This window comes from Mus caroli, unplaced genomic scaffold (genome assembly GCF_978045245.1).
Source record: "Mus caroli unplaced genomic scaffold, Mus_caroli_1 scaffold_8, whole genome shotgun sequence".
In the NCBI taxonomy this organism is placed as follows: Eukaryota; Metazoa; Chordata; class Mammalia; order Rodentia; family Muridae; genus Mus; species Mus caroli.
In genome coordinates, this window is record NW_028227263.1 from 66,435,341 (window position 1) to 66,458,231 (window position 22,891).

The following is a 22,891-nucleotide window of genomic DNA, read 5'->3' on the forward strand; positions in this document are numbered from 1 at the left end:
TCTCCTTTGCACTTCGCCTTTTAGTGAGTTTAATCTATAGATCAAAGCAACCATTGATTTGAAGAAAAAACAATGTAGTATTTAAAAGGTAACTATACACATTTTATTTTCATATATTTAAAAACAACATATATGTGTGTGAAGAGCAGATCAATGTGTTGGCAGAACTGGCACAGACAGACAGAAAGAATAAATAACAGTGCTTTGGGGAGAGTAGTGACGAATTTGGAGCCGCATTTTGGACGTGATTACAGAGAGCTTGCAGATGTGCAAAGTTGCCGACTCCATGACAGAAATGGCCCAGCCCACCAGACAGCCTCTCTATGTGGTTGTCATCTACAGGGTTACAGACTGGGCCTAATGAGCACAGGGATGGGAGACTAGAGAAAAACTCAACAGGTCGGACAAGCATGTGTATTCACACACAAACTCAAGAAATTGCACTACAGAAATGACTGCTACTCTTTTTTGGCAGCAGGTCAGGCCATCTCATACTGGAACTCAAGAAACCCTCACTGGGATAGTGCCAGCCAGGTACAGGCCTCTGGGTGACATCAAAGCTTCCATAGCTACAGCATTAATCGAATGTCATTAATCGAACAAGAATATATATATTTTTAGATGTTATACTTCATGTCTTGTACCCCTGTATGCCAAAGCTGGCCACAATCGTTTTTTCATTTTCTAATATATAATATTGAAATAAGTAGAATTTAAAAAAAAATTATTTCTGCACACCAGAAGAAGGCATTGGATCCCATTATAGATGGTTGTGAACCACCATGTGGTTGCTGGAATTTGAACTCAGAACCTCTAGAAGAACAGTCAAAGTAGAATTATGGGGTAGAGAAAAAAAATTAGCTACCAGATGTTAAAACTTGTACTTAACTATCATAACACTAGCCTTTAAGGTCTCTTTTGAATCAAAAGCAAGTCTTTGTGGCCTCAGTCCACCTGGGACAGCTTCCTTCTGTCCTACTCATGTCTGAGTTAGGTGCCGTTAACAGAACCTGCCCAAGGTAGTTTCAAACATCTAAACTGATGGAAGTGTATACGTTACTCCTTGTATACGTATCCGTCAGTCCAGTCTAGGCACAGGAAGCCCTGGCAGCCTAACTGGACAAGGATTCTCAGGACTGGATGTTGGTTGAATTGAGGATTCGAGATGTAGCATCAGATCTGGAAGCCTTTGAAAGTTCTCGCTGTTGAAAAACAAGCACCATCGGTGAGTAGTCAGTCTACACCCCTCGCTTTACAGGTGCTCGAGGATCATTAGCACAAAGCCTCCAGGGAAGTTCCCGAGTTCCCAGCACTGCTGCGCTAAGGAACCCTAGCACCATTCTGTCTGTCACAAGCACAAGCCTAGCACGTGTGCACATAGCCCATTCCCAGTCCAGTCATAACCCCTTACATTTCACATGGTGGTAGTTGTCTGGCCAAGAGAGCAACAAACTTTGGTGCTTTCTCACCGTGCTGGGGATAGAACCCCAAACCCTTGCACGTGCTAGCGGCTTTGGTTTCTTGATCCCTGTGCATAACAAGGGCCAGGTGACTTATCTACCAATCCCTGGGGCTGAGGGCTTTGTAACCTGCTGGTGATTTGATCTCATGCTGGAGTACATGGTGAAGAGCAAAAGAGAGAAAGCGTGACTGTCACTGAGAAGGACATGTATTAGTAGATGTCAGCTGAGTGAGTGGCTTTAGTGCTACCCCATAGAGTTTGTCAACCATAGCTGATGGTATCAGAAGAAACCCTCTAGGCTTAGCCATAGATGGATTGTAGCTACATGTAAGCCTCAAACAGGAAATGGGCTTTGATTGAACAGACAAAAAAAAAGAGAAAACTAGATCGATCTGCTATTCAGCAACCATCTATTTTTCAACTAGAGCTACACACCCCCATTTCTTCTAATAGAGAAACACCACCACCCGTGTCATGGGAAGACAGGCCAGAACATGAAGAATCCCATACTGGCCAGGCTCGTCTATGTCCCCATGTCCTTCCCTCTGTCACCATGAGAGGAGGCAGTCTAAGTTTAACATGGTGCACCCTAAAAGCGGGGAGCAGCCCTCACCTCACTGGTAAGACACCGTGGGAAGAGAGAAGAGATGGTTAAGGAAGAGGTCAGCAAACTCAGAGTAGGATAAATTGCAGGGAAAGAGCAGAGTGAAAAGGTGTTTTTAGTGTTCATACACATATTAGGAACTCGCTGGCAGATATAAGTAGAAAATAAGCATAGGCCAGACAAATAGGGCAGTTCAGCCCTGAGGGTTAGTAAGGTATATACTCCAGGCAGTAATCAGCACACAGGCCCAGAGCCTCAGTATGAGCAGCACACAGCTGGGGTCCCATCCCTATTGATGGGGCTGTACTCCTAGCACATTCTAGCTCTTTGAGACCACAACTGGGCATGGCGATGGGGCCAGGTATTTTTTTCTTTTCTAATTTGGTTTTGTAAATAGTTAAGAAAAATAATCTTTGCACAATCTTAGGTGGGGCTGAGAATCCAAATTCAAGACTGAACATGTTACTGTACAAGCTAGCATGCCCATCAGAAACAGAAACCAGGTACTTATTTTTGAACCCCAGAACAGGAATTCCTTTGTTGTTGTTTTGTTCTTGTTTTGACTTTTAAAAGGTTCTATGCTGATACAGCTGAGATTATGGGTTAGTGAAGTCCTGTGCCCAGATGGGAATGAAGCCAGCAGATGACAGATCAGTTTGGAAAGGGGATATGCAGGGGTTGCCATACAGACCTGAAGCCCAACAGTGGAGCTGTCAGAGAGGGACGGGTCCTTCTAAGAACAAAGAATTAAGACGATTGATTACCAAGAACTCCACCAAGAGAGCACCAGGGCAGTCATTAATTATGTTACCTCCTGCAGCCAAGGAATGATACTGCAGAAAGATCCAGGTCAAATGTCTGGTTTCTGACATCCCCACTTCCTGTACACCCCCTTAAGCCACCACCCACCCAACATGATCAAGGCATGAAAGGGATTCTCAGCCCTCAGGTCACTGTCCTGACTGAAGATCCTGGGTGCCCTTGTGAAGATACCCGCTCAGCCAACTGTGTGCTCCCCAGAGACTGGTAGATATCAGAAAAGGTGAATTACCGAAAACTCAGAATAGGTGCTGGCAACAGACTTAATGCTGCAGTTGTGCTGGAGGGGCGTCGAGCCAGGGTACCCACCGCTCAGGATGCTGCCATTGAGGTCCAAGTTCTCCTTGTTGGCCCTAAGCTGGGCAGCTCGAGGTGTTTTCTTTCCAGAACACAGAGAAGTGACTACTGACTGCAGAGAAGAGAGAACCATGTTACCTACCTATCACCTTAGAATGCACTCACACACAAAACCCTGACACTGCATTTGTATTACTATTAAGTCTATAAGCCTGTATACACCTGGTTTATATAATGATGCAGTTAGGCATGATGGTACACACCTTTAAGCCCAACAGAAGCAAGCTATCTAAGATCCTGGACATAACATAGTCCCAGGACACAGCGAGACTCTGTTTCAAAGTGTATAGCAGAGCATCCACCCTAAAAGGAATTCCGTACTTGTGTATCTTGTTTGTTTGTTTGTATTTGTGACATGATCTCATGTAGCCAGGTGTATACCTATGCTACATACATACCTATATAGCCAGGGTTAAAAAGGGGTCCTATGCAAGGGAGAAGCTTAAAAAGTCCTGGTCTAGTGCTGGCGAGATGGCTCAGTGGTTAAGAGCGCCAACTGCTCTTCTAAAGGTCCAGAGTTCAAATCCCAGCAACCACATGGTGGCTCACAACCATCCATAATGAGATCTGATGTCCACTTCTGATGCATCTTAAGACAGCTACAGTTTACTTAGATATAATAATTTTTTTTTTAAAAAAAAAGTCCTGGCCTAATGACTATCTGGATCGAACCTAATTCTCAGATTCAAGAATCACCAAGCCATGATCATAAACGAGACTGAGGAAGACCTTTGGGAACGCCTTAGTAAACAGAAACGAGCTGGTATGGAATATACTAACCTTGCTGCCAGAAGGGGGCAGTCGGGACATAGGTGACCGGTACAATGATCCACCAAAGACAGGCCGAATGCTACTGTTGGGTGTAGCACTAGACATGGTGGTAGTGTTCATCTAAGAACAGATACATTGATGTGAGATTAACATCATCAGCCTTTCCAACAACCCAGCTGTACGCTGCACAAGGAAGCATGAAGTGTCCAGGAAATGAGCTTCCACAGGAATGCAGCTGTGTTTAGTACCATACAGCTTTAAGGGAACTACAAAATGGTTCAAAGCCACCTGACGGCACTATAAACTTACATAACTACTTATGGCAGCAGACATGTACCATTTGACCCAAACGTTTACCCAGAGAAATGAAAACAAATATCCATATGAAGCCTTCCACAATGCATGGACGTTTCATCAATAACTAGAAACCGTTAAAGATCTCTCTCTCTCTCATTCATATATATATATATATAAAACTAGAACACTTGGCAGGTGACTGGACAACCAGATTATTATATATGCATAAAAGAGAATACTGCTCAACAAAGAGGAGGAATGACTTATTAATACATACTACAACAGATGAATCTCACATGCTAAGTGAAAGAAACCCTACAATATATTGCATGAGTCTATTTGTATAAAGCATTAGAAAATGCAAATCTGTTATGACAGTAAATTCCTGATTGTATTCTCTCTCTCCTTAGACCCTAACAAACTGGCACTAAAAACCTTTTGGGGCTGTGGATATGTCCATTGTCTTTAATGCAAGGATAGAGCCAGGGCCTTGTGTACATTCTACTTAACTTTTAAAAATACTTAACATAGTGTGTGATGGTTCATACCTGTAATCCCAGCCAGCATTCTAGAGGCATTTATTAGAAGCATGGAAGGGGTTCTTCACATAGTACTGTGGCTACCTGTTGCCACAGTACTATGAACTTCCTTGTCAACAGCAACAGCATGAAGATAGGTTTACCTTGCGTACTTTGCCAGACTTCTTGGGAGTCTGTCCTGGTCTTTTGCTAGGTGTCCGGGGAGTACTGCCATACAGCATCTCTGCCTCTGTCTGTTTCTTGTTCTTCAATTGCTGTATGGACCAATGACAGCCCCATTAAGACAGCAGGACCAGAGACTCAGATAAAAATCTCTGCAGCCTGAGGTGGAAGGAGCTGTTGCAATCCGCCAGTTCTTCAGTGACCCTGATCTCTGGCAGAGCTGCAGCACCACTCTACCCCTTTTCTTAATTGGTGTGCACACTTACCCTCTCCTGTTTGGCTCGCTCTTTCTCCAACCGATGTAATTCCCACTGTTCTGTAACATACTCCATGAATTTCTGCCCATTCACCACAAATGCTGTTGAGTGCTCCTGTTCCCACTGTTCAATCCGTGCTTTCAACTCCTCTTCCAGCTGGTCCCCAAACAAGGACACATTATTTACTTCAAACAACATTGGCGTCAATCTCCCATGAACTAATTATCCTTAAGAAAGACTCCATCCCAGCGTGTCATCAGCCTTCTGATAGCTGGATCCATAGGCTTACAGGTTGGAGCAAATGGAAATCATGGAAGACTAGGGAGTTCATTTAGACACATACTGAAGAGGGGAAAAAGGCAAAACCCAGTCTAAAAAAAGGAGGTCTTGATGACTAAAGTTGGGAACAGCACTGGGCGACTTATAAACAGAATTATGAAACCACACTATCAGGATTACAATATAGAATCAACCTCTTTTTTTTTGTTGTTTTGTTTTGTTTTTTTGAAACAGGGTTTCTCTGTATAGCCCTGGCTGTCCTGGAGGACAGGCTGTCCTGTCTGTAGACCAGGCTGGCCTCAAACTCAGAAATCCGCCTGCCTCTGCCTCCCGAGTGCTGGGATTAAAGGCGTGAGCCACCACGCCCGGCTAGAATCAACCTCTCTTAACTACCCAGAAAGGTGGGTAAGTTGAACTTAATATCTCAGTCCCCTCATCTCTACACATGGAAATATTAACTTGTAGGGATATTGGGCAATGATGTGATTAAATGAGATGCCATGGACTAGAATCTGGCAGAAATCAGTAAAAGCCATTTAGTACTAGAACAAAGCAGAGGACAACAGCAAAGTGCACAGTACTTTCATAAAAGCTTGCCTTTCGGCCTAGGCGCAGCAGTTATCCTAACTCACTGTGAAGTCTCAACAGGACCTACACTTCACTGCTATTATCTAGAGACAACCTTTTCAAATAAGGTCTTTAGGTTAGGCCCTAATCTATTAAGATTGGCAGTAATTAGGACAGAGACCCAGAGAAGACCACATGAAGACACAGGGACAGAGAGAAGATGGCCATCTCTAAGCCAAACAGACTCATTAAGAGAGCTAACCCAGTCTAGAGAGATGGCTCAGCAGTTAAGAGCACTGACTGCTCTGCCACCAGTCCTGAGTTCAATTCCCAGCAACCACATGGTGGCTCACAACCATCCGAAATGAGATCTGATGGACTCTTAGTGTGTGTCTGAAGACAGCTGCAGTGTTCTCATATAAATAAAAAATAATCATAAAAGAGAGAAGGAGACTCAACCCTATCAAAGACGCCTTGAGTTCGTTAAAACATGAATTTCTGTGGTCTTAAGCCAACTAATCCCTGGTACTTAGTTGTGGCAGCCTTAGCAAACTGATACTCAGCTGCTACACTCTAAGGCCCAATGTATCCTGTCCTTCCTGTGTTTAGAAAGCACAAAGAATAGGGTGTCTTACAAGCAGAATTACCTTAGGGAGTGTTTTCTGGAGCTTTGCTCGTTCCTTTTCTTCTTTTAAAAGATTTCCCCCTCGGTTTGTAAATCGACCTGGATCTGAAGCCTTCCTCTGTGAAACACACACACTTATTAGAGCAAAGCCTCGAAGGCAGCTCGGGAGCTGACTTGGGAAAGCGCCTGCTGCACAAGGCTGGAGTTCAGATCAGAGCTGCATCACTCACATCCGTCAGAGCTGCCTGGGCCAGGCCTGTCTGTAACCCCATGCTCTGGTTGGGGCTTGAGGGTAATAAGACCCTAAGGCTTGATGGCCGGCCAGCCAGCCCAACTCATGCATGAGCTCCAAATTAATCGAGAGATCTCAAGAGACAAGGTGGGAGCCAGCACTTGGAGGCAGAGGCAGGCAGTTCTCTGTGAGTTTGAGGCCGGCCAGGTCTACAGTGAGTTCCAGGTCAGCCAGAAAGCGTGTCTCAAAAGATAAAAGGTGGAGAATACTTGGAGAGAGCTGATCCTAACCTCTGTCTTGTACACATGTGCACCCACAGGCATGAACACAAACATCAAAACTAAAAAACCTATTATAGACACTGATCACTTCTGCCAAGACTCCTCCTTACCAGATAACTGTAATGCTTTTACAAGTTGTGTATTCCTGCCTACTCAAAAGTTAGAAACAGTAGTTTTCAATGCCACAGGCATTCCCTGCCATATATAAGGTTCAGGAAAACTAGCATTTCCTTAAAAACAATAAAACCATCCACACAGGAGTGTCTCACCCTCTCATGCACGCGCATGACGTACTTGCTCACACCCACCCCCCTGGCACTCCCTACGGCCAACATCCTTCCTCTTGCCAGCTCTTGCCTTTCTACTTGTGTTTTTGTGGAGGAGGTGACCCAGTGAGCTTCTAACTAGGGTTGCTTACAGGATCATGGGTGAAGGGGATTTGTTTGTTTTTAGATAGGGTTTGTGCAGCCCTGGCTGTCCTATAGACTAGGCTGGCTTCTTCCTCTCCCTCCCCAGTGCTGGGATTAAAGGTGTGCACCACCACTGCACCAGTGTAGCATCTTTACCTATTAACTTCTGTCCACTTATACACAGCACATGTACAAGCCTGGGTTAAATCGCCAGCACAGCCAGAAAATACAAAATGTCGGGGTGGGGATGGAGCTGAAGGACAAAACATGCAGAAGACTTTTTGTTTGTTTGGTTGGTTTTTTTCGAGACAGGTTTTCTCTGTGTAGCCCTGGCTGTCCTGGAACTCACTCTGTAGACCAGACTGGCCTCGAACTCAGAATTCCCCTGCCTCTGCCTCCCAAGTGCTGGGATTAAAGGCGTGCACCACCACTGCCAGGCTTTTGTTATTTTCTAATGTATCCATAGCAATGAGCACATAACATTATAAATTAGGTGTACTACTCAAAACTAGGGGCAGGTAATCAGTAGGCATTGCTGACATAATGCTTGATTGGTACAGCTTATAAAAAACTGCAGGCGGCACTAATCCCTTCCATTCCCTCTCTTATGTAGGTGTGTCAACTAGAGAACCTGCTTTAGACCTGTTCATGACTGCTCTCTGCTTTCAGAAGCAGGGATTGCCAGAGGCCTAGCTGTAAGCCTCAGTTTTTCTCATCTCAGAGTCTGACTTCTCTATTTGTAATGTTATCCGCTGAGGCTAGGCTAGAACTCATAACAATTCCATAGCTTGCACATGCCGGGATCACAGATACGGGCAAGCACACTTTTGAAAAGCACACTTTTCATGTTTCTCTCCAGAGAAACACAGCTAAAACAGGGATATTACCTCAAACTCTAGGAACACAGCTAAAACAGGGATATTACCTCAAACTCTAGAAACACAGCTAAAACAGGGATATTACCTCAAACTCTAGGAACACAGCTAAAACAGGGATATTACCTCAAACTCTAGAAACACAGCTAAAACAGGGATATTACCTCAAACTCTAGAAACACAGCTAAAACAGGGATATTACCTCAAACTCTAGAAACACAGCTAAAACAGGGATATTACCTCAAACTCTAGAAACACAGCTAAAACAGGGATATTACCTCAAACTCTAGAAACACAGCTAAAACAGGGATATTACCTCAAACTCTAGAAACACAGCTAAAACAGGGATATTACCTCAAACTCTAGAAACACAGCTAAAACAGGGATATTACCTCAAACTCTAGAAACACAGCTAAAACAGGGATATTACCTCAAACTCTAGAAACACAGCTAAAACAGGGATATTACCTCAAACTCTAGAAACACAGCTAAAACAGGGATATTACCTCAAACTCTAGAAACACAGCTAAAACAGGGATATTACCTCAAACTCTAGAAACACAGCTAAAACAGGGATATTACCTCAAACTCTAGAAACACAGCTAAAACAGGGATATTACCTCAAACTCTAGAAACACAGCTAAAACAGGGATATTACCTCAAACTCTAGAAACACAGCTAAAACAGGGATATTACCTCAAACTCTAGAAACACAGCTAAAACAGGGATATTACCTCAAACTCTAGGAAAAGTTTCCAGCTTTCTTCCCACTTCTGGACGCCTTGGAAGAGCTCCTTGTGAACATCATAGTAGTTTCTTAGCCGTACAATCTCGGCGTCATGAAGATGGAGCAGGTTTTCTGTGTAGTCCTCTGGAACAGACATGTTCACTAGCTTTTTTTTTTTTTTTTTTTTTTTTTTTGGTTTTTCGAGACAGGGTTTCTCTGTGTAGCCCTGGCTGTCCTGGAACTCACTTTGTAGACCAGGCTGGCCTCGAACTCAGAAATCCGCCTGCCTCTGCCTCCCAAGTGCTGGGATTAAAGGCGTGCGCCACCACCGCCGGGCTAGCTTTTTATTAAGTCCTCTCTCTACAGTTCTCCACCTCTGGGTCATGACCCTTTTCACCAGGATCACATATCACACACATAACCTGCATATCAGATATTTACATTATCATTCTTAACAAAGTTACAGGTTTTATGAAGTAGCAACAAAGTAATTGTATGGCTGGGGTCACAACAACATGCAAGGGTCCCAACATTAAGAAGTGAGGACCAGCTGGGCGTGGTGGCGCACGCCTTTAATCCCAGCACTCGGGAGGCAGAGGCAGGGGATTTCTGAGTTCGAGGCCAGCCTGGTCTACAAAGTGAGTTCCAGGACAGCCAGGGCTATAGAGAGAAACCCTGTCTCGAAAAAACCAAAAAAAAAAAAAAAAAAGTGAGGACCATTGCTCTAATGTTTGGTATTCCAAGTAACCAGCGCTCCAGTGTAGAACGTTTCCTCCCCTATAATAAATGACGTAGGAGTATATAAAATAATAAATCTTAAAAAGAGAAATTAAAAGCCAGGTTTGTCACAGTAGTTGGGATAGACAAAAATGCAGTCTAAAATGATGAACATTCTCCAAAATGTGTTGTCTCTTTATTCTGATGCAGGAAACTGGGCTACATAAAATATCTAGACAGCTTTCTCTGATCAGCTTAAGATAGCTTGGAACTTCTTTCTTGACTCCCTGAAAGACTCCTCAAAGACTCAGGCATTTAGCTGTTATAATTCTCTCTTACTCCTCAAAAATCTGTGCTTTAGTCTCCTTTTCTTATGGATCAAAAAATAAGTGAGGTAATACGTAAGGCTGGGCTGTATCTACTCCCAAGTGGAAATAAGTGAGGTAATACGTAAGGCTGGGCTGTATCTACTCCCAAGTGGAGATAAGAACTTCCTGGTGAGCGTCTCGGCTTGGAAAGGACCTGTGAGGGCAGCAGCCACATGAAGAGCATCACCTCTCTACTCACCAGAATAGTAAGGGGCGAAAGCCTGCCTCTGCTCCTGGCTATAAAAACACTGGTCCCAGAACTGAGCCAGCTCCACTCGGATTTTCTCAATCACTTGCTTTATGTTTTGCATTTTCAGTTCTTCTAACCGATCCACTTCTAATTTCAGCTGAAAGAAGAAAGACAAAGGTTATATATATATATATATATATATATATATATATATATATATATACATATACACCCATACTTCTATCTATTCCCTTGTTTATCTATGCTTAAATAAAATTACAGCATGAACCTATAGAGGTAAATCAACAACATGCTTTATAACAACATCATAAGAGTCAGAAATTTAGGAAATGTGCCAAAATAGAACATGTCTTTGCTGGCCCAAGAGATTAGCTAGTAAGGACATTAGACTAGACCCAGAAATGCTAAGAGAACACTATTTACCCATCATGCACTGGTTTTCTTACCGCATTCCTGATTTTGGTTTTTGACCCAGTCATAATTGCCTCCACAGGCTCTCTCTCTTCTTCAGGTATTTGTAACCTATCCCAGAGCTCTCGGATTTGAGTGCGGAGCCCCTCACATTCTGCTTCATTTTGTGATTTTTTCATTTCCAGCTGTGACAAGGAAAGGCAGTAGTTATATCAAAACAGCCAAGGCTGTCCAAGTCTCTCAGAGGAAAATGTCTGGGCCCATGAGAAGAGAAAGCACTTTTATGAGATTCTCATATATTTATATTCATATCTTCTCTATGTAGCACAGGCTGGCTTCTACTTTGACACAGGTTCCTGAATGCTGGATTATGTTTAGGTATGTGCTACCATACTTAACATTCAATGATAAGAGAGATGTTGTCATACCATCTAAACATATGCTATAAGGCTGTCAATGCCACAGGATATCAGACCTAGAACAGGATTCAAAGTTTTGACTTGTTTTGATGATGTTGTGTTTTTTTTTTTTTTTTTTTTTTTTTTTTTGGTTTTTCGAGACAGGGTTTCTCTGTGTAGTCCTGGCTGTCCTGGAACTCACTCTGTAGACCAGGCTGGCCTCGAACTCAGAAATCCGCCTGCCTCTGCCTCCCAAGTGCTGGGATTAAAGGCATGCGCCACCACGCCCGGCTGATGTTGTGTTTTAAGATACGATCTCGTTATGTAGCCCTGGCTGGCTTGGAATTCAGAGACTCACCTGCCTCTGCCTACTGAGTGCTAGGTTTAAAGGCATGTGTTCAAACTTTGAATTATTATTAAACATTAGGCTAATTCAAATGGCTAATACTATTTCAACTGAAATTTTAACTTTATATTCTAAGAATATTATATTTCTTATTCACACAATAGATAGCTTGAACTCTAAATAAACAAATAAATAAAATAAGGCCAGCACTGTGGATAGGGCTCAGTGATACATTTGTCTAGAATTCATGAGACTGCAAGGCTTGAATTTAATCTCTACCACTAAAAAAGGGAAAATAGGCACGAGGGAGATAGCATAGTCAGTAAAGGATTTGCTAGAACATGGGTAAACACTGAGTGTGTGCATGCCTGGTAGGGCATGCTTGTAATCTTAGCCCTGGAGAAGTGAGACAGACCTGTACGGCTCACCAGCTGACAAGCCTAGCCTGGTTAGTAAGTGAGCACTAGTCCAATTGAGAACTTGTCTCAGCAAGGTGTACAGCTCTAGTAGTGACACTTGCAGTTGACCTTTGACTCATGTCTCTCTCTGTCACACACACACACACACACACACACACCATTCTTTGTGTTCACCTAGTCTCTTAACCCACATTGTCGCCTTATCCTTATAGCTGTCAGGATTTTTTAATTGACGAATACTACCGAGATGCTACACCACAATTCGAGCAGACATTACCTGCTTTAGCAACTTCTGTAATGTTGCAATATTCTCCAGTGATAAACAAAATGCACTTTCATCTTCACACACTACATCTCTTTCAAAGCTTGTATCTGGAGAGTGTTCTAATTCTTCCATACACAATATGATTTGTTTCTTAATGTTGACAAATTCTTCACGCCTCGATTCCTTTAAAAAAGAAAAAGAAAAACAAATTCAAGACACCTAAAAGTCAGTGACGTTTCATGGTAGAATGAACAAACGCCACCAGCGTGCCTTTGTCTCCCTCAGAGTTGCCACACGCTGTCGGAATAGCTTCAGCTCTTCTAAGGTGGGGACAGAGGTGCTGTCCACATCACAGGGCGGCATACAGAGGATGTCACGGAGTTCTTGCTCCTGTTCCTGAAGTAGCTTCAGTTCCTGCTTCCTCTCCTTTTTCTGTTTTCTCATCAATTCTACTTGAGTGCGCAAGTCTTTTTCTAGTTGCAAGATGGTTATATCTTTTTCTTCCTGTATGAAATTACATGAGTTTACTTGTGAAGCACACTGGGAGAAACCATGAATGACAAATGTTTAAACTCACAAAGCACTCCAAGCTGTGCACACCTTTAATCTTTGCCCTTGGGAGGTCGAGGCGTGGGGATCTCCAAGTTCAAGGCCAGCCTGGTCTTGACCTTGGAAGGGGTCACCTAGGGTTTCTAGCAGGGCAAGGCTGTTCTTCTCTCTCTTGAGTTGCACTATGTGGCCAAGAAAGACCTCCAAGTCCCAATCCTCCTGTCTCGGGTGCTGAGGTTACTGGCATGGGTCCTGTGCCCAACTCCCTTTCCATTTTTTTTTTAACTATGGTAAAATACCCAATCATCACCCTACATACATACCGTCTTTACAAGTTGTAAGTGTACAACGCGGTGGTCTACAACTTAGCAATAGATTTATTCCATGACTTCTCATCTTTACAGTGGGACAAAGGCAGTAGACACTCAGCACAATCTATATTTCAAGTCCTAACTCAACCCCAGTTTTTCACTTTCTTCAGCACAGTACATACATTACACAAACCACCCCATACTTTTTCTTTTCTGAGATAATCTCACTGACCTTGAGCTTGGTCTCTTCCTGCCTCAAGTCTCCGCAGGCTGAGTTTACAAGCCTGCACTATCACACCAAGCAAAACTCATGTGTATGCTACCTTTTGACAGTATAACTCAACACTGCCATCTACACAGCTCACACCTGAGAGCGGGCTGTCAGGACTGACAATCTGAGGCTCATCCCCAGAGCCCACAGAGTAAAAGGAAAGAAACCAACGCTCTCATAGCTCTCAGGTTTTAAGAACTTTACAATTTCTTTAAACTCAAATAGTTTTATCAACGTATTACAATTGTTTGAGTGTAGTGGAGAGGTTGCCGTGACATGCATATGACAGTAACAGGATACCATTGTGGAGTTGATTCTTCTCATCCTTATGTGGGTTCTGGAGACTGAACTCAGGCCATCAGACTTTGACATGTGACAATTATCCACTGACCCATCTTGATGACCTGATCTTTTTTTTTCTTTTTGGCCAATACCAGAGAATAAATCTAGAACATCATGTATTTGTATTAATCCACAAGTATTTGTGTATGACGGTGCCAATTCTAGGCTCATGTGTTTTGTGTATGATTTGTACAGCAACCAAGTGTAAACTACAATCTTCCATATTTTAATTGTACAACTTAAAAATGTATGGTGGCTTAGGATGTGACCTAAGTGAAGAAGCAATGGTTGCTGTGCCGTCCTTACAGTCCCTGACCTCACAAGCTCATTTCTTCTCGCAAAACTCAACTGTTCATTTGGCAAAAGGTCCTCGTTTACAGTCCCACCCACTCCAGAGTACTCCACTGCCTGGCTCTAGCAATCTGTTTTCAGTACCTGGGATCTTTTGTAAGAGGTTACAAGGACCAGAAAAAGCTTATTTTAGTTAGCTAGAGGGTGGTTTATCTAGTTCTTATTAACTGAAATGCTTACATTAATAATCCTGTGAATAGCACTTACCAATATCAACTTAGATTTTTCTCTATTGCAGTGGATAAACAAGGAAAGGGTGAATAGTAATTGTATGTCCTACAAATACAGTTTCATTTAGCACTTTTAAAAACTGCCATATATTTAAGGAAGATAGATGTACCATTGTACACCCAACTTCTCATGTACCTGTTTTGACAATTTAAAACAAAATTTAAAATTGAAATTTAAAAACAAAGGGACTGAAGAGAAACTGTATGTAGTAAATCAATGCCATTTATGCTAATTTCAAGAAAGGGTTCTAATGTCATGATCTGCTTGAATGCTCTTGCGTGCCAGAGAGGACTCATCCTCACCCTTAAAGGCGTCTGACTGCCAGGCTTGCTCCATCTACAGACGCAGGTGCTCAGTCAGCCCTGTATCAGTAACCAGGGCAGTTGTCACCACCTTCCAAAGCTCCCTCTGTGTCCCAGCTTTTCAGAGCTCACTATTCTGGTTGGTTCAGGGGTTTGCAGCTTTTGAGTATGAAAAGAACAAAGGGTTGGGCTTGGCCAGCCTCCCTTCCTTGGTTATCACTAGGAACCCTTGCCTCCTCTGTTCCCGGTCACCCTGTCCAGTGGATGGGAGCGTCCACATGTTTATGAATAAATGGATGTCACTTTGGGTGTCACTCACTAGACACTGTCCACTTTGCTTTTTTAAGAGTATTAGCTTTTCTCCTGCACAAGTCTACATGTGCGCCCGATACCCACAGAGGCCAGAAGAGGGTGCTGGATCCCCTGGAACTGGAGTTCAGGGCAGCTGTAAGACACCACATGTGCTAGGAACTGAATCCAGCTGCTATGCAAGAGCAGCAAGTGTTCCTACCTACTGAACCATTTCTCCAGCCCTCTTCCTTGTTTTTGTTTTTGTTTTCTTTTTGGAATCAAGGTCTTTTATTGGTTTGAAGCTTATGCATTTGGCTAGGCTGGCTAGCCAGTAAGCCCCAGAGATCAACCTCTGACTCCCCAGCACTGAGGTTATAAGCATATGTTACCATACCTGGCTTTCTGCATAGATATGAGGATTGCATTCAGGTTGTCCTGGCTGTGAGGGAAGGACTTTACCGATTAATCCATTTCTTCCATGTTCCCCCATCCCTTTTTTGCTCACAAACATCTGTGTCTCCATTTTCCTCAAAGTTAATTTAAAAACATTATCATGCTCTATAAAACAGAAATACACCAAGGAGTCTTTGATAACCTGTAACTGCTTCACTTCAACATCTCTAGTCTAGCCCTACTCCTACAAGGAAGCTTTGGATTTGCAGTCCTAAGTTAAAAGCAATCTCCCAAGCACTATGGTCTAGCACAGACCTGAAATGGCTTCACTTGTAGCTCACTGCACAGGGTACTCAGCTCCTTCTGACAGATGGAGATGCTTTTGAGAAGCCTTTCCCGCAGACTCTCCTCTTCAGCAATCATTCTATCCAGAAGATCCTACAAGAGAGAAGACATTCCGTAAAGCTTTGGAGCCAATGGGAATAAAACAAAACAACAACGAAAACATATTAAAAACCCCGCAAAACTAACTAGCCTTAATATCAACACCCTCATAATTTCAAATTTTACAGAAAGGGCTTTACATAAAATCAGGAACAGCTGTGATATCTTAGTATAAATGACTAGATATTATTTCCTCTTAACATTTAGTTGTTGTTATGTGTGTTCATGATGTGGGGTTGTGTAAATGCCACACAAAGAGTGTGTGTCAATCCCCTTATATCATACAGGGTCCTGGCAGTTGAGCTCAGGTCTTTAGCCTTACACCATGGAGTTGCAGCAGCGCCATTACCTAAAACCACCTCCTCCCAGACCCCCAAATACCACCAAATGTCAGTCTGCCTTTTATCTCAAATAGCATCCCTACTGTCGTCACTGCAGAGACCAGCAAGCAGGAACCGACTCACCTTTATATGCTTCTTTACAACCTCGGTTCTTTGTAGCCTCTGCTCCTCTGGAATCCCAATTAGTTCCCATATTTCCCGGAGGTGAGTTAGAGCTTTCTGCAGGCATGTGATAGACTCATCTGCTAGCACCTCACTGAAAATCAATAGAAAGCCATTTCACTTGTAAGAGCCAGCATCACTGCCTCATCACTGCCTGTTTTCAGGAACTAACCTGAGTCATTTCCCAGTGGCCTTGAGAGGAGGCATACTATTTAATCAATGCTTAGCCATTCTCTGCCTCCTAAATGCCACACTAGCACAGTTATTCCATTCACCTAACACCACTGACTTTGATCAATGACTCTAAGACTGAATTACAAATGCTGCCACAAAAGGAAAACCAGACAAAATATCAGTAAACTAAGCTCACATAAGAGCTTGCTGGTAAGAAGCTCCTGAAGACGGCCGGCAGAGAGCTGGGCATGGTGGCTTGTGCCCTTACAGCCTACACTTGAGAGGCTGAGCCTTAAGTCTAAGAACCTTTGGCCTCAGCCTGCAGAGTGCTGGGATTACAAATGCCCCCCACGGGCTGGTGAGATGACTCAGTGGGTAAGAGCACCCGACTGCTCTTCCGAAGGTCCAGAGTTCAAATCCCAGCAACCACATGGTGGCTCACAACCATCCGTAACGAGATCTGGCGCCCTCTTCTGGAGTGTCTGAAGACAGCTACAGTGTACTTACATATAATAAATAAATAAATCTTTAAAAAAAAAAAAAACAAATGCCCCCCACAAGCCCAGCAGTGGTGGTGCACACCTTTAACCCAGCGCTCAGGAGGCAGAGGCAGGTGGATCTCTGTGAGTCAGTCCAGGACAGCCAGGGCTACACAGAGAAACCCTGTCGTGAGCAACCAAGAATGAAACCAAGGAAGACTGAGTGTTGTTAGAAAGAAGCAGCACTTAGTCATAGCGTGGGAAGTGGAGATGGCTTGTATGTCAACAGAATGGATCAGTACATCACAACAATGCAAAGGAACAAATTCCATACGACATTGCTAAAGCTCAAAACATGCCAGGCTGGCAAATGGCTCAACGTGTGAAGACACAGCCTGGGTTAGATCCCTATCCATGAGACAAGGATGACCTTGAACCTTGGCCCCTTGGTTCTCCTTCCACCTGTGCCACCAACCTCAGCAGTATTTTATCTTTGAAAAGTTTTAATATATGCCAGACAATCGTGGCACACGCCTTAAATCCCTGCATTAGGGGTGCAGAGGCAATCGGATCTCTGAATGAGGCCAATCTAGACTACAGAACAAGTTCCAGGATAGCCAGGGCTACACAGAGAAACCCCGTCTCAAAAAAACAAACAAAAAAATTAATCCCCTTTATATAACATTTAAAGAACAGACTGTTTCCCCCTTTTTCTTAGATACACCAAGGAAGGAAACAGACTATTTTGGTGCTAGAGAGCCGGAGCTTGGATAGATAATCTATGCCACCTTTAACACGGGGCCTTGGAATAACCCATTTAACCTGCTGCAGTAGCCCCACAAAAAGTGCGGTTACTGGTGTGTTTCAGAGAATTCAGTGATTTTAAGAAACAATAGTCTAGGGCTGGCGAGATGGCTCAGTGGTTAGGAGCAAGCACTGACTGCTCTGTTCAAATGTCCCGAATTCAAATCCCAGCAACCACATGGTGACTCACACCCATAATGAGATCTGACTCACTTTTCTGGTGTGTCTGAGGACAGCAACACTGTACTTATTTATAATAAATAAATCAATCTTCCGACCGGAGCGAACAGGGATTGATGAGCGGGGTCCTAAAAACTCAATTGCCAACAACCACATGAAGGCTCACAACCATCTGTACAGCTACAGTGTACTCACACACATTAAATATAGTTAATCTATTTAAAAAGAAACAACAGTCTAGACCTCTATTAGCTCCTCAAAAGCTCTTCCATGGCCACAAATCAACCTTAGTATAGTCACAGGCAAACAGTGCTCTTTAGTCATAAAACCCCAGTTGGTTGCCTGTGCTAGGAAAGTTTTTGCAAAAACAGTTGCCTATACAAGGTAGATAGTATTAGCACCCAGATATAACGGAGTGCTTAAAAACTTTTACTGGGCCGGGCGTAGTGGTGCATGCCTTTAATCCCAGCACTCGGGAGGCAGAGGCAGGTGGATTTCTGAGTTTGAGGCCAGCCTGGTCTACAAAGTGAGTTCCAGGACAGCCAGGGCTATACAGAGAAACCCTGTCTAGAAAGAAAAAAAAAAAAAAGGATTAATTTTAGGGCTAGAGAGATGGCTCAGTGGTTAAGAGCACTGACTGTTCTTCCAGAGGTCCTATGTTCAATTCCCAGCAACCACATGGTGGCTCACAACCATCTGCAATGGGGTCTGATGCCCTCTTCTGGTGTGCCTGAAGAGAGCAATGGTGTACTCATATACATTAAATAAATAAATAAAGGGAAAAAAAAGAATTAAATTCTTAATAAAACACAAAATTCAGGTACAGAGTTTTGAGTGCCCATCCTTTCACTTCTCTTGGATAAATCCCAGCAGTGGGATTGTAGGGCTGTATGGTAACAGTCGGTACACCAGTGTTGCTCCATCATCTTTATTCCACAAGCAGTATAGAGCGTTGTGTTCCTCACCAATTTGTTCTTTCTTTCCCTCCAGAGTCCCCCTCTGTGTAGCCCTGGCTGCTCTGGAATTTGCTCTGTAGGTCAGGTGATCTGGAACTCCGCCTCCGACTCCCAGGTGCTGGGATTTAAAGGTGTCTGCCACAGATGCCTGGACCACCAATGCCCAGCTGTTTTCTGTCATTGTGGCCATCCTGGTGGCTATGAAGTAGTTAGTATCTGTGATTCTGACTTACATTTCGATGACTAATGCTGAACAATCAGCCATTTACAGATTTCATTTGGAGATGTGTGCTCAAATTCTTTTCCCCTTGCGCACTCCCCCCACCCCGAAATAGCATGTGAAAGTGAGGAGCGCAGGGAATCAGAGCCAGTCCTTTCACTCGACTGCTTTATTTCTGAGACAGGGAGCGCAGGGAATCAGAGCCAGTCCTTTCACTCGACTGCTTTATTTCTGAGACAGGGGGCGCAGGGAATCAGAGCCAGTCCTTTCACTCGACTGCTTTATTTCTGAGACAGGGGGCGCAGGGAATCAGAGCCAGTCCTTTCACTCGACTGCTTTATTTCTGAGACAGGGGGCGCAGGGAATCAGAGCCAGTCCTTTCACTCGACTGCTTTATTTCTGAGACAGGGGGCGCAGGGAATCAGAGCCAGTCCTTTCACTCGACTGCTTTATTTCTGAGACAGGGGGCGCAGGGAATCAGAGCCAGGCCTTTCACTCGACTGCTTTATTTCTGAGACAGGGGCGCAGGGAATCAGAGCCAGTCCTTTCACTCGACTGCTTTATTTCTGAGACAGGGGGCGCAGGGAATCAGAGCCAGTCCTTTCACTCGACTGCTTTATTTCTGAGACAGGGGGCGCAGGGAATCAGAGCCAGGCCTTTCACTCGACTGCTTTATTTCTGAGACAGGGGCTCACCAATGTGGCTCTGGCTGGCGTGGAACTCAGAGAGCCACTTGTACAGGGGTTAGAGGTATGTGCCACTATGCCCTGTCCTTCCCGTCTAATGAACAACTGTGAATGAGGGACAAATGAAGAGGATGGAGCTGGAGAGGAGATGGCTCAGACGGTAAGAGCACTGGCTGCTCTCCCAGAAGACTTGAGTTTAATTCTTTTTCTCATAAAGGAAAACAATTTTTTTTTTCCCCGAGACAGAGTTTCTGTATAGCCCGGGCTATCCTGGAACTCTAAACCAGGCTGTCCTCGAACTCAGAAATCCGCCTGCCTCTGCCTTCCTAGTGCTAGGATTAAAGGCGTGCACCACCACACCCAGGTAAAGGAAAACAGTTAATTGGGCTGGCTTATAATAGTTCAGGGGTTTAGTGGTGCACTCCTTTAATCCCCACACTCAGAAGTACTCAGAAGGCAGAGGCAACTGCATCTCTGGAGTTGAGGCCAGCCTGACCTACACAGGGCGTTCCAGGGCAGCCAGAGCTGTGTACAGACCCTGTTTTAAAAGCACCCTACCCTAATAAATAAAATAAAGAAATCTTTTTAAAATACAACATTGAGACATAAATTCAAGGATCTCAAATCCGACTGAAACCAAGACAAGGGATTGGTGTGGCCTTCCTGCAGTCTCAACAAGTGTGTCTCAGAAGTTTTTTAAAAAGCAGAAAATAGCCGTGCGTGGTGGCGCACGCCTTTAATCCCAGCACTTGGGAGGCAGAGGCAGGCGGATTTCTGAGTTTGAGGACAGCCTGGTCTACAAAGTGAGTTCCAGGACAGCCAGGGCTACACAGAGAAACCCTGTCTCAAAAAACAACAACAACAAAAAAAACAAAAGCAGAAAATACTTGAACAAGCCATACTGGAAGACTTTATTTTCTTGAGGGGGTGTGGTCTCTTATAAGCTGCTCTGGCCTTGAACCTCCTACCTCTACGTCCCAAGATAGTGGGGGTATAGATGTGCCCCCTCACAGCTGTCTGGCTTTCCTATTTTGAAATAGGATCTCTTTATATTGCAGAAGTCTGAAACTCTCCTGCCTTGGACTCCTGAGATCTATAGATTACAGGTGAGGGTAATCATATCCAAATATACTCTGAATACAAATTTCTATTCAGTGTAAGTTAGGATTTTACTAGTCTTCATAATGCACCATTAATCCCAGAAGAGCTTAGTGAATAACGTCATTCAGATGGGAATATCTGGAATCCTTAGCCTTGTACTCAATTTCTTTTCATAATACTACTTAGTACTTGTTTTCATTCTATTCCCAGACTCTTGAGGCCAAGGATCTGGGGGTAAAAAAATATGATCAAAATCTATAATCACAAAACCAAGATTCTTAAAAATTACAAAGCCTTGTCACCCAGTCGTTGCAGAAAATTATTTTATAAATTCGAAAACGGGCATTCAGCCTTTTACCCAGAGTCAGTTCTGATCAGGCACTCCCAAGCAGTGCCCGGGAATTTTCTTTTTAATAGAGGGTTCTTTTTATTTTCATATGTGTGTCGGTGTTTTGCCTAGATGTATGTCTGAGTGTGAGGGTGTCAAATCACCTGGAACTGGAGTTAAAGACAGTTGTGAGCTGCCTTGTGAGTGCTGGGAAATTGAACCCACCTCCTCTGGGAGAGCAGTCAGTGCTTTTTAGCCGCTAAACCATCTCTCTAACCCCACCTGGGAATCTTAAAACGACCGGAAAAGAATACCATAATTTGCATTTGTTAACTTGCAAGGAAATAAAGCCATTTTTTTTTTCCTTTTTTCGAGACAGGGTTTCTCTGTGTAACCCTGGCTGTCCTGTAACTCACTCTGTAGCCCTGGCTATCCTCGAACTCAGAACTCCGCCTGCCTCTGCCTCCCAAGTGCTGGGATTAAAGGCGTGAGCCACCACTGCCCGGCTCAAGCGGTCTTCCTAACTCAAGTAAAAACGCCGAACTGTAAGACCCGAAGAAAAACAACACATTTAAAACTTTAAGGTTAAAAAAAACTTCAGGACTTTTTGAACTGTCTCGCTCCGTGGCCCAGGTTAGTCTTAAACTACATCTCCTAGGCTAAACTCGAATCGATTTTGTTCTAGCCTCCCGAGCAATGCGATGACAGACTATACTCAGAGATGAGAAGCCCACACCATTACAAGCTCAGCATTTACACTGAGAAGCGGCCCAGTAGCCGGGACCTGCGGCGGCACCTGCACTCGGCCGCCAGCTGCGCCGGGCCTGAGACAAACCCACCCCGGCCTCGAGGAAGCGTGTCAACCCCGCGCTGTCCCGCCCGCTGCTCGCCCCGCTAGTGGCCTCGGGCACAGATGCCCTCCGGAGCCGGCTTCGAGCGCCCCAGCCTCAGACATCGGTGCCTGAAGACCGGCGAACCCCGCTTGTCGAACCTGGTACCAGACCCGCACCTCAGTAATGGGTCCCGCCCCTAAGAGACCCGCACCTTCTCCTCATGGTGGACGCTCCAAGCCGTCCAGAATCGAGACCCTCCACTTGCCACGCGCGGGACGGAGAACGGTAACCAGCCGCCGCAGACGTCAACCTGAGTCCGTCTCCACTCTCGAGCCGTTGGACCCCGCGGAATTCAAACCGAGCCAGAGGCGGTGCCGCCTGACAATTGGTTACCGCGTCCGCCACTCACGGAGCCCCGCCCTCGCCCCGCCCCTCCTGCGAAGGGCAGCTACTTAGGCCTGGGGGCTGGGATACAGAGACCGCCTAGGGCGTGGGAAGCACTTGCACGGGGAGCGCGCGGGCCTCAGTGTGCGCATGCGTGCACCTATGCCCGCCTCAAGGGTGGGGTGTAGGGGAGTGGCCGATGATGTCACCCGGACCCACAGAGTTGCTGCCGTTGGGTTTCAAATTTTTGTGCTTCCTGAGAAGTATTGGGTAGACTGCCAGAACAGCTCAACTTCTTGCTACTCTCCAACGTCCCAAGAGGAGCAGGGACTTAGCAGGAAAGCTTAGAAGGCAAACAA

General features: G+C 44.5%; 1 protein-coding gene across 3 annotated transcripts; it reads right to left on the reverse strand.

Moving 5' to 3' along the window:
* Window positions 1-102: 102 nt before the first annotated feature.
* On the reverse strand, window positions 103-22,478 carry Prc1 (protein regulator of cytokinesis 1). 3 transcript variants are annotated; one of them, XM_085841611.1, is made up of 15 exons: window positions 22,360-22,478; window positions 16,349-16,481; window positions 15,756-15,878; window positions 12,670-12,903; window positions 12,412-12,582; window positions 11,007-11,156; window positions 10,549-10,696; window positions 9,272-9,408; window positions 6,762-6,857; window positions 5,278-5,424; window positions 4,993-5,103; window positions 4,023-4,133; window positions 3,118-3,294; window positions 2,758-2,799; window positions 103-1,202 (listed from the first exon to the last, which is right to left on the reverse strand). In XM_085841611.1, the coding sequence occupies exons 1-15, from the start codon at window positions 22,368-22,370 to the stop codon at window positions 1,131-1,133; spliced, it is 1,863 nt and encodes a 620-aa protein (XP_085697737.1). In that variant the 5' UTR covers window positions 22,371-22,478; the 3' UTR covers window positions 103-1,130. The 3 variants fall into 3 exon arrangements, with proteins under 3 accessions (XP_085697737.1, XP_085697735.1, XP_085697736.1); XM_085841609.1 differs by lacking the exon at window positions 2,758-2,799 and having other exon boundaries at window positions 106-1,202; XM_085841610.1 differs by lacking the exon at window positions 2,758-2,799 and having other exon boundaries at window positions 111-1,202; window positions 3,195-3,294.
* Window positions 22,479-22,891: the final 413 nt, after the last annotated feature.